We start from the raw sequence: 17954 nt of genomic DNA, 5'->3' as shown, positions 1-17954 counted from the left end.
AACATTACGGTTACATACGCTGCAGTTGCCGTGAAGCGTGCGAAGCAGTCAGGGATCTTTGAATGCTATCGCGCTTCGCTCTTAAAGGCGAAGCTTAAGCGTCCTCTAAATTTTTATGTAGCACGTACTGAGCAACAGAAAGCTGTATCGGGAGTTTTTCATGTCGCTCTACAATTTTCTCATTGCCCCTTTAAACTAACTGTAATATTTGAGAAGTTTATTAATTCAATAAGACTAATTATCTAATTAGGCGTAATGAAATAATAATAATTTGAGCATCTCCAGGCAACGGCAAACAACATTACCTTGAGTCTCTCAAGCTAAGTGGCATTCGCATATTTTTTAAACTCTGGTTAAAGTTAGCTGGGATACCCCGTTCGACAAACAAGCGAATTCACGTACAGTTTAAGATAAACGCGCAAGTAGAAAACGACACCCCTTGCGTTAGCGCAAGTTAGGTTGTGGCCCTATAGCGATTTGATAACTACTGTTCACTTCGCACGGCACGTGCACAAGAAGCGGCAAGCGGCGACACAGCGCATGTGCCAACATCTTGTACTTTGGTCACCGTTCCCGAACGCTGCCGGTCGCATTCCCGTGGATGGTGGGTCTGTGTGTGTTATACTGACATTTCTTAATTCCAAGGAAGCCCTGTTTACCTCTGCGGGAAACAGGAAAGTAGAGACAGTGCATTCGGTACAGCACCATAAACTCGCTCAGTGTCAGCGATGACATCCACGTTTTCGCGGGAGAACTACACGGCCTTTAAGTGGGGACTTATGCCGAGTACAGTTGTTTCTAATACTTTATAGCACGCGCAAACTGTAAGTGATGAAGTTAAACAAAAGCGGGAATCAGTAGTAACAGCCCGTAATATATGTGTCTGGATCAAAGTTGCAGTTGTTTAAGGGACTCGGCCGCTCATACTGACTCGTCTGTATGTTTTGCTCCGTTTTGAGATTATTTCACATCAGTGATGCGCCGTTTCTACAATAACCGCAGCTAACAGCGATCTGAGGCTGTAGAGGTAAGCAAATGCACCGCTTTGGCAAATCCCACGTGGAAGGCTGCGCTCGAAGGTTTCTTGAAGATGCGAAATGTTTAGTGAATGTGTAAAAGGAATACAAAAAGCTTTGTGCCATCGCAGACATCAGCGATAGCGAAGGCAGCCGCATCGGCAGGCGGAACTCAGCGTGCCTTTATCGGCCGCGCTGTTACCACAACAGCGCACTCGGGCCTGTTCACCCACTATATACTCGATACGTGAACGACATGCGGCCCCGGAGAAACCATTAATAATTAATCGCGATCCACGAAATGCGCAACCGACGCACACTCAACACGGGCGCAGGTGCACAAATCAACCGGCGAAATCCCCAACACCCTTCCAACACGTTTCCAGCGGCGAGCGTCAGAGGGCAGCACAGGAACATGAAAGAGGCGGATTGGGCGAACTTGTGCCCACAAAAACAGGCTACACTCAAAGAACAACGATGCTGCTTTTTTGAGATTCTGCGCCCGTGTTCTCGAAGCCCTAGTGAGTTAATTGTACGCCTATCAACTGCAACAAAACTGCTGATTCACAGTCGATCAGCCGGCCGCTCCTTTTATACGAGCGGCGGTTATCACATAAGCGATTCCCGGTACGAGCACGGCTGATTTTTTTTATTTATTACTTGTATTTTGTTTTCGACTGCGTGCGTTATCGCGCGAATTTTGAAGGATGGATGGATGGTTGTTATGAGCGTTCCCTTTGGAACGGGGCGGTGGGTTGCGCCATCAAGCTCTTGCTATTATACTGCCTAATGTCCTACCTAGGTTCAACAATAAAAAAAGAAAAAAAAACACTATGAACTACCACACCCAAATTTTCTGATCCCGTGTTGCGAACTGTGCTTTTGTACGTCTCCGTCTTTTGTCGTTTCCCTACTTCCACCAATCCTCCGATCGCCTCTTACTAATGCCTATTGCCGGACATGTTCACTTTACCACTGCTCCCGCTGAACCCAAGGGCTTCAAGGAGGCCAGTGGTGCCCAAATGGACCGCTGGGTAGACGTCTTCACATTCTAATAAAACATGCTCCATAGTTTCCCTAGCTTTATCTCAGCAAGCTCATGCTTCTTCTTCCTTCTTATATCTCGCTTTATAGGTGCGTGTTCTAAGGCATCCTGATATCGCTTCGAAAAGTAATGAGCTTCCCTTTGAGTTATCATAAATTGTTTCTTTCCTGATTTCGTTTTTTTCATCTTAAGTAGTTACTCATGGCAGACCCGCCGTGGTTGCTCAGTGGCTATGGTGTTCGGCTGCTGAGCACGAGGTCGCGGGATCGAATCCCGGCCACGGCGGCCGCATTTCGATGGGGGCGAAATGCGAAAACACCCGTGTACTTAGATTTAGGTGCACGTTAAAGATCCCCAGGTGGTCGAAATTTCCGGAGTCCTCCACTACGGCGTGCCTCATAATCAGAAAGTGGTTTTGGCACGTTAAACCCCATAATCCAAGTTACTCATGGCAGGTTTCTTTTCCATTGCCGCCACCCATGAGATTATTTCGGCCTCTCTGACTTCCGCTTGACGTTCTTTGTTGCTGTGTTGCCCACCCTACAGGCCGCATACCTGCTGGTAAGCTTCCTAGTCCTTTTCCTCCACTGTGAATCAATGTTTTTCCTGTACAGATACCTCAACACTCTCCCAGCCCATTTACTTTCTTCCATATTCCTCAGTCGTTCTTCATATTCAATTTTACTGCGAGCTTCCCTAACTTCAAAACTAGTTCAGCCTATATCACCCTGCACAGCTTCATTTGTAGTCTTCCCGTGAGCGCCCAATGCGAGGCGACCCCACTGACCTTTGGTTCCCGTCGAGCACTGATTGTACCCCTGATTTAAAGCAAACAACCGTATTTCCAAAAGTAAGTCCTGGAACCATTACACCTTTCCACATACCTCGGAGCACCTCGTACCTATTGTATCCGCATAGCGCTCTGTGCTTCATTACGGCTGCATTTCTCTTCCCCTTCACTGTTATTGTTTTTTCCTGTGTTTCCATATATCTATTGCCTTCGTTTATCCATATACCAAGGTATTCATATTCTGTTACCCGAGATATTTCCTGGCCCTGTATCTCCACTCTCTGTTCACTGTTTTCATTGAATACCACAACACCTGATTTTCTAACACTAAATTTCACACCTAAATTGTTGCCTTCCTGTCCAAAGATATTAGCCAGACGTTGCAAATCACTTTTCTTGTTAGCTAGCAACAACACAATGTCGTCTGCATAAAATAAACCTGGGAGCTATTGCTCTACTACTGTACCTGCCTGTTTGTATGAGAAATTAAACCCGATATTAATTCCTTCTAGCGCCCTCTCCATCCTCACCATGTACATCATAAACAGCAGCGGGGATAAAGGGCACCCCTGCATCAGTCCCTTGTTGACATGAATTTTCTCCTCGCTCCTCATCCCTTCCCATTCAACGCAAACGGTATTTTCTAGGTAAATCTCTCTCAAAAGCTGTAGACAATCGTCACCTAAGCCTTCCCTTTCCAGAATATCCCACAAAATGTTGCGGTCTACGTTGTCATAGGCTCCTGTAATGTCTAAAAAGGCCACATACAACGGTCTGCTTTCTGCTTTTGATATTTCAATACACTGAGTAAGAACAAACAAGTAATCATCCAAACGCCTACCTATTCTGAATCCATTCTGAAGCTCTCCAAAAATGCCATTATTCTCTGCCCATGCTTGAAGCTTTAATTTGATTGCCTGCATTGCTAGCCCGTATATTACCGATGTAATGCTAGCCCGTATATTACCGATGTAATGGTCAACGGTCTATGCGAGTGAATTCTGTCTTTCTCCCCCTTAGCTTTATAAATTAAATTCATTCTACTTTGTCGCCAACTGTCTGGTATTCGTCTATCTTTTAAAGTTTTTTCCACTGCTTTCACTAGAGCTTCCTTACTTTTTGGTCCTAGTTCATTAATCAGCCTAACGGAAACCTCGTCTAGCCCTGTGGCTGTGCGCTTCGGAATTTTCTATTCCGCTTTCTTCCAGTTGAAATTTGTCAGCACCAGCTCCTTTTCCAGTTGGGTCTCTTTCATGCTCTTTTTTTTCTTCAAATACAACCTCGTCATTGCCTTGGAAAGATTCGGCTGTTACTTTTCGGATGTAATTTATTGCCGCTTCTCCTTCCAGTCTGTTTTCATCTTCGTCTAGGATATGTTGTTGTATTGTTGTTGGCTTCCTGCCTAATAATTTTATGTGGTTCCAAAATATTCTAGGTGCGGCCTTCTTTTTCTCACGTATTTCTGACAACCAACGTTCACTTTCACCTTTTAATTTTGCTTGCACCATTATTTGAACCATAGACTTTTTCTCCCAGTATGTTTCCCATTTACTGGTTACTTCATCCTGCAGCAACTGCGTCTTTGCCTGCCTGTGCTCTCGAGATGCTTTCTGTCGTTCGGCGATCGCTTCTCGTACCTCCTTGTTCCACCAGCTTTTCGGTTTTTTTTCCTTTCCAACGAATATGTTGTTTCTCTTTCCGTATTTCTGTCGTTATTACATATAGAAGCTCACCATATTCCCACTCTTTACTTGGCCATTTGCCAATTTCTTCCTCGGCTCTAATGACTATATTTGCTATTTGTTCAGCGTTCAAATTTGTACTGGCCATTTGGCGCTCCTTGCTCTCTTTCCCAGCTACATATCCCATTTTCAAAATGATGCGTTTATGGTCACTCCCTATGCTGCTAAACCCTTCCTCATCGATGACCATTTCTCTCAACTTATCATGAATTCGTTCTGTCATCAGATAGTAATCAATGGTCGATTGCCGGTTTCCCACCGAATCTTGAAGGTCCGTACGCCACCTGGTGTAAAAGCTATGAACTAAAGGCGATGTCCGGAATCGCTGGGGTTGTTTAGCGAAATGTGCAGATTGGCGCAGCATTCTCATCGCTGTAACATTTGTACAAGTCAATTCAGGATGGCTAAGAACGTGGCGTTACAGGAGAACCGTCATTTGCTGCACGAACTGCCCGCGCTGTATGAACATATATATCCGCCGAGATACCGACCGACCCTAGCAGCACCCATGCCAAACCCAGGAAGGTAGGCAAAGAAAGCATCGCTTAAAAAAAATCGTACAGACATTTGTCACCGTAAAGCCATTGGATGCAATAGCCCCTCATTTTCATCACACGTTCATTTATGAGAACAGATTCCACCCCTCCTCCTTCCACATGCAGAAAGGAGCGGCCGTTGCGTCAGCTTTTGTGAGACGGCGCGCGGTCATGTCGTCCTGTAGGGTACCTCGATATACTCGCCCGTATGAACAGCCGTGACAGCTGTTCATGCAGCGTGCCGAAATAGCGCAGGAACCATCGAGTATCTTTTTTGTGATAGCAATTATATGGACACTTCGGACGCATTTCCGCCGCCGACGTTATCCATTATGCTCCGTATAAAATCAAAGTCCTTATACCTCGCGGCCACGCGCCGTATGCTGTGGATGCGAGTGAAAGCGTGCCGAGAAGGATGGTGGCTCGATTCGCGAAAGCAAGGGCGGAAAGGCGGGGAAGAAGTGCGCGCGAAAGTGCGCCGTCTTCCATCGCGCGCAAGGCAGCAAGCAGGGGAGCGTTTTACTCCGGCGGTGGGCCCTATCTTGAAAGCGACCTGCGGTGGGTACAATATGTGGGCGCGCCAAGGGCTGACAGCTTCGTGTGCTCTATGTTCTCGTTGAAGCGAGAGGCAGCGCGCTGCTGCTGCCGCTCTTCACGCCAGCGCTTTGACAGCGAGTGTTCGCGGACATCGAGTGAGATGTGCTCATGTTTGCCTGTGCGCGCTTGACCCAATGCTTATCAAATTAGAAAGCGAACCTTTACAAGTTTATACCGCTGATAAAACTACTATCCTTACTTCGTACTGTCTAATAAATTGCTATCGCAATCGGTGGAAACTGTGACATTTTATTATTAGCATGCCGTAGTATCCATCCGTAGGTAAAGGCGGCCGTATAAATACCCTGCCCAACACCCCGGGCTTTGAAGATAGTTATGCGAAAAGGTGAATAAATCTGTGGTGGAGAATAATATAAGAGGGCTGGATGGACGGTAGCGTATATCTACAAAGATTCCACAGCTGCCTTGATTCTCCAGAGGAAAAATAGAAAGATAACTATAAAGAAATGAGTTAGGCAAGGAGACACACTCTCTATAATGCTATTCACTGTATGCTTGGAAGAAGTATTCAAGCTAATAAACTGGGAAGGCTTAGCAGTGAGTATCAGTGGCGAGTATCTCGGCAACCTTCTGTTTGCAGATGTCATTGTTCTGTTCAGCAACACTGGGGACGAGTTGCAATAAATGAGTGAGGACCTTAACAGAGCGAGCGTAACAGTAGGGTTGAAGATTAATATGCAGAAGACAAAGAATATGATCAACAGGCTGCAAGGGAACAAGAGTTCAGGATCGCCAGTCAGCCTCTAGAGTCTGTAAAGGAGTACGTTTACCTAGGTCAATTACTCACAGGGGACCCTGATCATGAGAAGGAAATTTACAGAATAAAAAATGGGTTAGAGTGCATACGGCAGACACTGTCAGATCCTAACTGGAAGCTTACCACTGTCAAGGTGTACAATCAATGCATTCTACCGGTACTAACATTTGGGGCAGAAACTGGGAGGTTGACAAAGAAGCTCGAGAGCAAGTTAAGAACCGCGCAAAGAGCAATGCAACGAAAATTGTTAGGCATAACGTTAAGAGACAGGAAGATAGCGGTGTGGATGAGAGAGCAAACGGGAATAGCCAATATTCTAATTGACATTAAGAGAAAATAAATAGAGCTGGGCAGGCCATGTAATGCGTAGGATATGGACCGGTGAACCGTTAGAGTAACAGAATGGGTGCCAAGAGAAGGGAAGCGCAGTTGAGGACAGCAGAGAACTAGGTAGAGTGATGAAATTAGGAAATTCTCAGGCGCAAAACACTTAAATTTTTTATCCTTACAAACAGTGTTTGTCCTAGTTAAACCGCTAGAAATGTGTTTTCTGTGGTAATCGTATTAAGTCTGACGGCGGCTGCATGTCCGATACAACGTTACTCCGTACTTTGCAGAGTTTCTGTGCGCCAGACTAGAATGCCCTAGCCATGCTCGAAGAGGCAGGAGTGCCAGAGGATACAGCCACAGAGAGGAGCGTTCGTCAGCACGGTAGTGGTGCCTCTCCTCCTCGCCCGCGGGCGAGTACATCGGGGTACCCTACAGGACGACATGACCGCGCGCCGTCTCACAAAAGCTGACGCAACGGCCGCTCCTGAGGAAGGAGGGGTGGAATCTGTTCTCATAAATGAATGTGTGATGAAAATGAGGGGTTGCTATTACATCCAATGGCTTTACAGTGACAAAGGTCTGTATGGTTATTATTTTTCTTTTTTAAGCGAAGCTTTTTTTGCCTACCTTCCCGGGTTTGGCATGGGTGCTGCTAAGGTCGGTCGGTATCTCGGTGGATATATTACGAAGCTTATATGTGCGCTGAATGCAAGCTTTAGTAAACGGGCTCACATAACCTTGGTATGCTGACGGACAAAATAGTGCCAGTAATTTTTTGTTGAAGTTACCGTAAGCAAAACACGAGATTTGAAGAAAGGAACAACACGAAGCGGTACTGACAACTGATGATTTAATGAACACCAAGCTTATATAGATCAGACACATGTGTGCTCCCGAAAAGCAACGTAAAAACCAATAAAAAAACACAGGGCGACCTTAAACAGAGGTGCGATACAAAATGCCAAAAAAAAAAAAAAAAAACGCTGACAGGCTACTGAGGCACCGAACACGCGTATATCACATGGAAACAAAAATTCTTTCTGAGAAACCGCAACCGACGGCGAGCTAACGCAATCACCATCCACCACCACCACCACCATCCTTAAAGCGTCGCATAGCCACTGCCTCTACAATCTTTTTCCAGCTGGCCATTCTTTCTGTCGATAATGTCAGTCTTTGGAAGCAAAGGAGAGCAACCCAAGTAACTATGGCAATCAATAGCCAAGACTGAGATTATCGGCAGAAAAAATGGTCAGCTGGAAAGAAAGATGGTAGAGGCAGTGGCCATGGGACGCTTTAAGGATAGTGATTGCGTTAGCTCGCCGTCAGTTGCGGTGTCTCGGAAAGAAATTTTGTTTCTTTCTATGTGATACACACGTGTTCGGTGCCTCAGTAGTCTGTCAGCGTTTTCTTAGTAAAGTCGTTCTGTGTTTTTTATTGGTTTTTATTGGTTTTTATTGGTTTTTACGTTGCTCTTCGTGTGCACACGTGTGCCTCATTTATATAAGTTTGGCGTTCGTTTCATTAAATCATCAATCGTCAGTACCGCTTCGTGTTTTCCCTTTCTTCAAGTGTTGTGTTTCGCTTGCGTTAACTTCCCAAAATCATGAATCCTCAACTGGCCTACACCCACACTCTGCTAAGTGCCAGTAAGCGCACCTCTGTTCTGCACAATAAATAAGAATAAGAATAATAAATTCCTAAAAACTGAACATAGCATGTCGGCTTAGAGGTATTTCTAAATCATACCGATCTCCTAATGGAATAGCGCATTGTATTCAACGGATTCTTTGATATACTTGATTTTATTTGATTTAGACATTCAGTATTTGCCGCTTTTGTGCCCATTCTTGGCCAATCGTCCTAAATGGGCATGTGCCGCTGTGACACAAGAGGTACCCAATCGCTAAGTATAGCAGATATATGTCGTACTTGTCTGTGCATACACCTGCCATCACCATTCTTTGCTTGACAAGCATAATCATGAGCATAATACATCGCCTTTGTACTCGTCACCTACGTTACTATATATAACCATAACGTTGCTCATGACATCGCTGCACAGACGTCTCACACTGTGCACTCGCTCGATGTCGATTCAGTGTTTGCATTTCGGTGCGTTGCTTGTGAGCGGTGCAGTGCATAAACATAAAATTTCATAAGATTAAAGTTGTGGACTTTGGGGTGGATAAATGTAAACATTGCACGCTGCATATGTTAAGCACAATTGTACGCATTGCCGTTGGTTGTATAGGATTTAACATGCACCACTTGACTAAAGTTTCGCTTCACGTAGATTCCAGCATATGCGTTGTATCTGCGTATTCTTCTTTTTTTAATACATTACCATCTATACATTGAATTAGACCAATTCCTCGGATTTTCGTTGATTTATGCACGTCAGCTGCGTAGATTTTGGTACCGCGATAAATGCGCGAATTCTGTATCATCGGGTGAACACCATGGTCAGGCGTAAGTACACGGTTCACGGTATATGGTTCACGTACTACATATGGTTGCAAAAACGCCAGCTTCAATTTTATGCAACAAAGTGATATGTTAAATTACTTTCCTAAAGCGATTATTTGTCAGTGTTGTTCTTCTTTTAATTCTATAGAAGTGTGTATACTTTGAAATTTCTATCGTTATGCTCGAGAAGAAAGGGGGTTAACCGAGGGGCCCGATTTTTAATAATCATAAGAAGCCAACAAACAATGACACCAAGGGAACCATAGGGGAAATTACTTGAACTTACTAATTGAATTAAAGAAATGATAAATTAGTGGAAATGAAAAAACAACTTGCCGCAGGTAGGGAACGATCCCACGCCTTTGCGATGCGTCATTGTTTGTTGGCCTCTTATGATATCGTTATGCTCGGTAACACTAGAATGTCGATCTGAAAGTGGTTACGTTGTCCCAGCTGTGTTATAGATGCTGTTATAATTATTTTTTTCGCGTAATTTAGACTGAAAACGTAGCAATACAATTCGAAAGTACTGAATCTGGTTGCACCGAAGCACAGCAGTTTGTTTCCCCGAGGCATAGTGCACCCAAGGCGTAATTCGCAGCCATTTTCATTTTCGCGCGCACGGCGGGGGACTTTCCCGCGTCGCGCGAGCAAATTTCGAGAAATCAGAAAAAGGAAGACTGCAGCGCCTGCAGCGCCGGTGTCGCCCCTAGCGACCTCTCCCGAAGCATTTCCCGGACCTTCCCGGTCTCCCCCTCCCTTTCCTGCCTGCAACCAAGGCAACCAGGGTCACAGCCATGCGCGGTCGTGTATCCGTGCGTGATCGCATCTAAAGATACAGTGGCAAAATAGGGAAGATGCGACTGATGCTGGTGGGAGCTACCTACGAGTGCAAATGTTGGCTCTAGGCTTGGACTCTCTGTTTGATTCGTTTTTTGCCCGGCAACTCAACTCTGAGGAGCACCGCACACAAAGCTCTCCTCTTTGATCTCATCAATATGCTAAGGTGCCTCGGCAGGTTCTTCGTTTACGCCTAAAGCGGTAGCCTGTTGACTTAAACCTGGTGGCTAATATTTATTTATGATTTGTTTCATAGCTATGTTGTGCAAGTTTTGCTGCGCATAGACGTGCGTCAAACACCTCTGCCGAGCGCTTGGCTGTAGCCTTGAAGCGCTTTGAGGGCTGCTATGAAGAGAGACATCCTGCAGACCCGCTGTGCTCACCTCTTGGGAGTATGCCAGGTTTGTAGTTTCTACACCAGCTCGCTCATTTTGGTAGCTAATAGCGTTACGAGGTCAAGTCAGAGAGACTTTTAATCACGCCAAGAAACTGATTTTACTAGTGAGAGCAATTGTTTACGCTCTTAAGAGCCTAGTGTTTATAAGCGACAGTGTGTTAACGGTGTTTTACGTTTCAAAACCGTATTTCCCAATGTATTTGTGTTTACTCTTGGCGGCTGGTGTCCGCTGCGAGGCACGTACGATCGGTTTATGTGTGAGCGTCTTGGTACATGCGAGGCCCGTCCCTCGGCTGATTTTGCGGGACGGCGCAGAGGAGCCGCATGATTCACTAATTGCGCTTGTGCGAACGTTTTCAGGTACTTGTTGACTGTGGTGTGAAGGCTACGAAAGGCAGTGAATGGAGCCGTCAAAATGGATGGAGTCTGCCTCTGCACCCGCTGCAGCTTGTGGCCTGGTTTTTTCTCGCATACTTTTTGATCATGTATTTTGCTGTTCTCGTGCCCAGCTGTCCAACTGGAGGCTGGCAGATTGGCCTGTCACTTGTATCCTTTAAATGTTAATTGTCCTGGTGCATTTAGAAGGGCCTTTAAATGCATGGAACATCTTTACATGAAAATGACTACATTCGTAATCGAATGTGCAATTTATGTACTCGTTACTAATGCATGTGGAGCTGCATGTTAATTCAATAGTATGCTGGTTTATTAATTTCCTTCCTTAACTATGATTAATTTCTCACAATCAATGTACTGAAACATTGTTTTTTATTGTTTTTTATTGGTATTCCTTGACATCTTTGCCAGGTGAATGCAGCTGTTGGCATTGTTCATGTAGTGTCCCACATTTTGAGTGTTACCATCGACCCAGCAGATGCCAATGTGCGGGCTAAAAATATTAAAGGTCCACTTCCTCAGTTTGATCGAAGCAAGCATGCTCACGTGATTGAGAATCAGTTCTGCTACATCTGTGAAGTAAAAGTGTAAGTATTAGGTCCTCATTTTCATATGTGGTGATCACTATCAAACTTTCATGAAAGGTGAACTTGCTGCCACTTTACTTTTGCTTGAGTAAACGGTGCTAAATGTCTAGCTTGCTTCTTTTAATTTATTGCAAGCACAGTAGCATTGAATTATGAATAGCTTAAATGTTGGTCATGATGGCTTCCAGAATGTCATTACTTGCATTGTTTGATAGTGACAGTGACTTAATTTACACATTTCTGTTCAAATTCAACCTCATTCTTACTTTTTAGCAGCAAACATGTTTTCTGCCAGCTTTATCATTATTTGCCTTTGTGGAAAAAAAAAAGTAAAGATAGCTAGATACATCAACATCACTTCTAAGTGCATCACACTTTATTTTTTTACTCCAGTAGCTAGCAGGTGATCCATATGGCTGTGTCTAAACTGCTTGTAACTGGAAAGACTCATACATAATGAGGTTGTGACACACAGCTGCAATAGATAGCAAGAGCAGGCTGGAAATCTGGTTTCAGTACAATGTGCAGCTTGGCATGATGCCACTGCTATGCGTTCAACTGGCACTCTCTATTCTGCATGGTGTTGTGGTTTCAAACTATCACTGTCTTAGTGCCACTGCACTGTTCCTTTACTATAGCTGCAATACCTACACACTAGATGGTACCTTTATTTGTTGCTTCGGCATCGGGATAATTAGTTTTGCATATTGATTACCACTTTCTGGATGTACTAATGAAGTGATTGAGAGTAAAAACATGTGGCACCACATGTATTTTCAGTCACTGACCCTCCTTAATCACCATAGAAACATAAAGCTTAAGCATTTTGTTGCTATTCCATAGAATAGCAACAAAATGTTTCAGCCATGTGAGCTGAGCTAGTGAGTCCAACAGACCTGGGCCGCTATTCTGTAGCGATGCCTTTTTTTTTTATGCTAATGCCTTTCGGTGATTTTCACGTTGCTGAGTGGCCGCGTTCGGTGCTCTGCTCAGGGTAAAGTGTTGTTTGACCACTCACAAACATGAAACGCAGCGAAGGGCATTAGCATCATGAAAAAGCATCGCTACAAAATCATTGCCCTAAATTTTGTTATGAGTCACGTGCAAGCTTGTTCATGTAGGTAAAATAAAGTGGGCCCCAACTTGTTATGCATCTCAAATTTCTATACTGTGTTCATTTGTTTTGCTTGTAATGCTCTCAAGTTGCTTATTGTTACTGTTATGAGCGCTTTTTCTTTAATTGGAGATTGGGAGTGATTTTAGAAATGGTGTATTGTTAAGTTTAGTGGCTGTGATGATTTGCAGTTTTCAGCTAAACTCTTGTGGGACTTTAAAATGATGTGACATGGCTGTGTTCAAATCTGTGCAATGCACACCTCAGTCTTCAAGATTGAAGATGCCTCTTAATTGTATATTATGTAGCATAGAACCTGTCAATTTTTAGCTATTTAAGATGTTCATATGCTTGTTGTTCATTTCATCATGCTGTCTTTATCATTAATTTAAGCTTTATTAAAAGTGCCATCAAGATAAGATACTCATAGCATTTTAACTGTGCCTGCCCTGGGGCCCAAAAATTTATGTTCATACTGGAGCACCACAACCCTAGAATGGGTGCTTTTGTCCTGTGAAGTGCTCACATACTGCGACCTGGAGATGTGTGGAAAAATATTCCATTTATTACGGGACCATTGTGCAGGTACTGTCACTGTAGCAACGATTACAACGAACTTCATAACCACTGATATCCCTGTACTATGTCTTTCATTCCAATTTCTTTTTTTCGATACTGCAGAGTTAGTTGCTAGTCACATTTTCCCTATAACCACCTCCTTCACTCCTCCTTATATCAGGGAAAACCGATCAAAGCACTGCAGCAGTTGCAACAAGTGCATCAAGAAATTTGATCATCATTGCAAATGGCTGAACAACTGTGTTGGATCAAGAAACTACAAGTGGGTAAATTGTAGAAATACATGCTTCATAATATTGCCGTCACCTTTTAGTTCACTATATTTATGCATGGTGCACTTTTTGTGTGAAGAATCTAGTGCATTGTAGCATTCTTTTCTTTTTTCGCTTTCTGAATAGCAGGGCATACTGTGGAAACAATAATAGTTTTGCATGATTTTCAACACATGCATGCATACATGCACGTGCACACACAGACACACATATGGGCGCACGCACACACTATAACCCTATCACTGCCACTCCCAAATAATGCGGACACACCCTCGTACAGCCCCTGCCACTCCTGAGTGTGACTCTTCTTGTTTTTTCACAGCAACCCCTGCCTCTCCTAAAGCAAAAAAATGCAAGAATGAACATAACTCATGCAAAAATAACATTGTGTAGCGGGTGTACCATTTATGGTAGAATGCACAAACAATACACAAACAAACTTGCAAGTTAAATTTCTGACTGCAGGTGGAGCAAATGTCACAGTGCTCTGTCGCTCTGTTTCGGCAGAGCAGCCCTTGCAAAGCAGTGTGACATCTGCACTTTCACAGCGGTTTCTGAACTGTTGATGAATCCTGAATTGGAAGAAACCGACGACAAAAGTGGCCACGCTGCCTGAGGAACACAAGTTATCCTAATTAAAATAATTGTCTTAATTTCTGTTTGAATTTTCAGAATAAAAAAAAAGTAAAATGTTCAGCAACATGTCAGTGACAATAGAGACTTTTAGCCTGTCCGCTATTCCGGTAAACGGGAGCGGTTTGGGCGGATTGCCGGATTTGCGGGGGCGTAGCTAGATCGCTGCAGTCGCCTGGTAGCATAGAGTTCAACCAGACAAACACAGAGCTAAAACTGCAGTAACCCACTATATCCTGCTTCGCTAGTGGTGCAAATTTTTGGCAGCGGCGTAATTGTGAACACGATTACGCCACTGTCGAATATTTACGCCAGCAGCTAAGCAGAATATAGTAATTAGCTCTGTGTTTGTGTGGTTGAGCTTTGCACCACCAGCTGGCGCCACCAATCTGGCCACTCACGTTTACGCCCCCGCTAAACCGGCAAACCGCCCGCACTTGCCGGAATACCGGACACGCTAAAAGTCTCTAATAGCAATTGAATTTGTTACACTTTGGAAACACTTGGGCAGTTTTGTCCAAAGGGTGAAGCATTCACAGTGTTAGCAAGGTTTATGATTGCATTATAGCTCCTTGCTTGGTGTTCGGAGAGCACGCAGGGTTACATATTCGCGTGACACTGCATGCGCGGCAACTTTTGCTGCACAGCAGAAACAACTCCCTGGGAGCTATTAGGTGTCTCGCAATGCTTGCATGATGAGTAGCGCCACCACCGACGTTGGAGGCGTCGCACTTTAATGGTGCACGAGATATGAGATTGAAGGAAATCAGCCAGCATTTGTAGCTTGAGGCATACTATCTGGCCCGCTTGGACCACTTTGCGCACCTCAGTGTCATGTATGCATGCACACAGCTGCTTAGCAGGAATGCTAGTGTTTATGCCCACGGTGCTCATGCCAGCAGTTTGAAACAGAACACTTCCCTGACTCCGCTGCAAAGTTGATTGAGTGGAGAATAAGGGTGTTTCCACTTGGCTTCCTCATTTGTGCAGCCAAACGCACTGTGTGTCTCACTTATCTGGAGGTCTGCTACCCTTCACAAGTGGGCCGCACATGCGCGTTGATACCGTGACAGCATGGTGGTGGCACCAACAACAACAGCGTGAATTTGCCTCGAGCACCTGTTTTATTTCTATCGCAGTAAAGCACCCAGCACCAAAAGGCTTAATACATCTAAAGCAGGTTTGTTTAGTCAAACTTGAAAGGACTGAAAATTTGTTTATCTTATCAGTAGCTGGTGTCAACAGAAGTGATACAAAATCTTATAAGCTGCACTTCCTGGTGTACCGAAATATGCACAACAGAAAATAATAAATGAAGCAGCTTTAAAAAACAAAAAGCAGATGTAAAAAGAGACATTTCATAGGATTTGCATGATACAAAGTGCTGTTGTATGCACTCTTACTTAAGAGCCCTGAACCACTTTTTATCGACGTCGATTAATTCATTCGAAATTAAATTAGACCATTTCAGAAATGCTTTGCCACAAAAAGTTCTTCAATGCATTCAGCAGAAGGGGAATTATTGGCAATCAAATATACCGTTCGCGGTGCTTGCACTCCTTCTCCTATGATTCGCACTGCAAAAGCTACAGCAGAAGGGGGTGTGCCCACAAAGGTCCACCAACTTAATGTCACGGTGGCGTGCAGTTCAAATTTGATTTTGGATGTTCACGTAGACACCACTATTTCTGATTTTGGCCCCTACAATGAGCCAAACGCAGTTGTCCTCAGAGAGCTGCAGTGCTCTCAGCCAGTGGACTTGTCGCGGTATCTACGCTATGTAGCAGACCGCAGCTACATGCAACTGCAACATTCACTTTGTGCACGACAGGGCTAGAGCGGGCGCCCGCGCTCATATGCTCCTGTCTGGCTGTGCTACGTGGTGCGGACCGGTTTTGTCCTGCACTAGCTTGACAAGCAGATAGTTATTTATTGAAATTTGAAAGCAAATTTTCACTTACTTCAGCCTGTTCATTAAATTGTGTCAATAAATGTACGCAGTAACAGTAAGAAGAAGTGCACTGACCCAAACAAACTTCTTGATTAATGTCAATTATTGGCCAATAGCAGCCACATATGGGAATCTGCTAAATTACAAAATAAAGCATCCAGGAAAGAGTGAGGAGCAGGCTTCTGTTGAAAAGAGAGCGTTTGAGAAAACGGTGACGTTGCACTCCGCTTGCGAGATCCGTGCACTGTGCACTACTGCAAAATTTGGCTGAGATGTTCATAACAGCATTTGCTATGTGGGGACTGTGTTTTTTCACCAATCCCAAGGGATGGTTCAGGGCCCTTTTAAGCAATTGAATAATTGATGCTTGTCAGTACTGTGCAAACCTGTTTGCTCTCACAAAAGCTGCCATTTAACCTAGCTTGCTCATAAGTTCTTCAGTGACATAATGTTGAAAAAGTATGCACCAAAGAATTAGGGACATGTATCAGCTGCATCAGGAAGGGATACTCTACAATGAATCGCATCCATGTCATTAATCAGGTTATCGAGAAATCCGCTGAGTACAATAAGCCTCTCTATATAGCTTTCATAGATTCCGAAAAGGCATTTGGTTCAGTTGTTATGCCAGCAGTCATAGAGGCATTACGTAAACAAGGAGTACTGAATGCTTACGTAAATACCTTGGAAAGTATCTACATAGGTTCTGCAGCTACCTTAATTCTACACAAGAAAAGCAGGAAGATACCTGCTTTTCCTGATACCTGATACCTGGAAAGCAGGAATTGGCAAGAATCAGATGTATGCGCTTAGAGACAAAGCCGGCAATATCGTTAGTAATATGGATGAGATAGTTCAAGTGGCTGAGGAGTTCTACAGAGATTTATACAGTACCAGTGGCACCCACGATGATAATGGAAGAGAGAATAGTCTAGAGGAAGTCGAAATCCCACAGGTAACGCCGGAAGAAGTAAAGAAAGCTTTGGGAGCTATGCAAAGGGGGAAGGCAGCTGTGGACGGTCAGGTAACAGCAGATTTGTTGAAGGATGGTGGGCAGATTGTTCTAGAGAAACTGGCCACCCTGTATGCGCAATGCCTCATGACCTTGAGCGTACCGGAATCTTGGAAGAACGCTAACATAATCCTAATCCATAAGAAAGGGGACGTCAAAGACTTGAAAAATTATAGACCGATCAGCTTACTGTCAGTTGCCTTCAAACTATTTACTAAGGTAATCGCAAATAGAATCAAGAACACCTTAGACTTCCGTCAAGCAAAGGACCAGGCAGGATTCCGTAAAGGCTACTCGACAATAGACCATATTCACACTATCAATCAGGTGATAGAGAAATGTGAGAAATATAACCAACCCTTATATATAGCTTTCATTGATTACGAGAAAGCGTTTGATTCTGTCGAAACCTCAGCAATCATGGAGGCATTACGGAATCAGGGTGTAGACGAGCCGTATGCAAAAATACTGAAAGATATCTATAGGGGCTCCACAGCCTCCGTAGTCCTCCATAAAAAAAGCAACAAAATCCCAATAAAGAAAGGTGTCAGGCAGGGAGATACGATCTCTCCAATGCAATTCACAGCGTGTCTACAGGAGGTATTGAGACCTGGATTGGAAAGAATTCGGGATAACAGTTAATGGAGAATACCTTAGTAACTTGCGATTCGCTGATAATATTGCCTTGCTTAGTAACTCAGGGGAGCAACTGCAATGCATGCTCACTGACCTGGAGAGGCAAAGCAGAAGAGTGGGTCTAAAAATTAATCTGCAGAAAACTAAAGTAATGTTTAACAGTCTCGGAAGAGAACAGCAATTTACAATAGGTAGCGAGGCACTGGAAGTGGTAAGGGAATACATCTACTTAGG

At 44.1% G+C, this 17954-nt stretch overlaps 1 protein-coding gene across 3 annotated transcripts in view; it reads left to right on the top strand.

Moving 5' to 3' along the window:
- Positions 1–10085: 10085 nt before the first annotated feature.
- The window catches only part of LOC126545962 (palmitoyltransferase ZDHHC11-like), a 60160-nt gene continuing 52291 nt past the window's right edge, over positions 10086–17954 (top strand). For 2 of the 3 annotated variants that reach the window (XM_050194010.3, XM_055061616.2), the window contains exons 1-4: positions 10086–10544; positions 10901–11086; positions 11348–11523; positions 13377–13478. In XM_050194010.3, coding sequence (XP_050049967.1) covers positions 10491–10544; positions 10901–11086; positions 11348–11523; positions 13377–13478 — 518 coding nt within the window. In that variant the 5' untranslated portion in view covers positions 10086–10490. The remainder of the gene's footprint in view (positions 10545–10900; positions 11087–11347; positions 11524–13376; positions 13479–17954) is intronic. The other variant, XM_055061615.2, reaches the window with a different exon arrangement.

Source organism: Dermacentor andersoni, chromosome 1, assembly GCF_023375885.2.
Source record: "Dermacentor andersoni chromosome 1, qqDerAnde1_hic_scaffold, whole genome shotgun sequence".
Taxonomy (NCBI): Eukaryota; Metazoa; Arthropoda; class Arachnida; order Ixodida; family Ixodidae; genus Dermacentor; species Dermacentor andersoni.
This window is presented reverse-complemented; position numbering and strand designations above follow the sequence as displayed.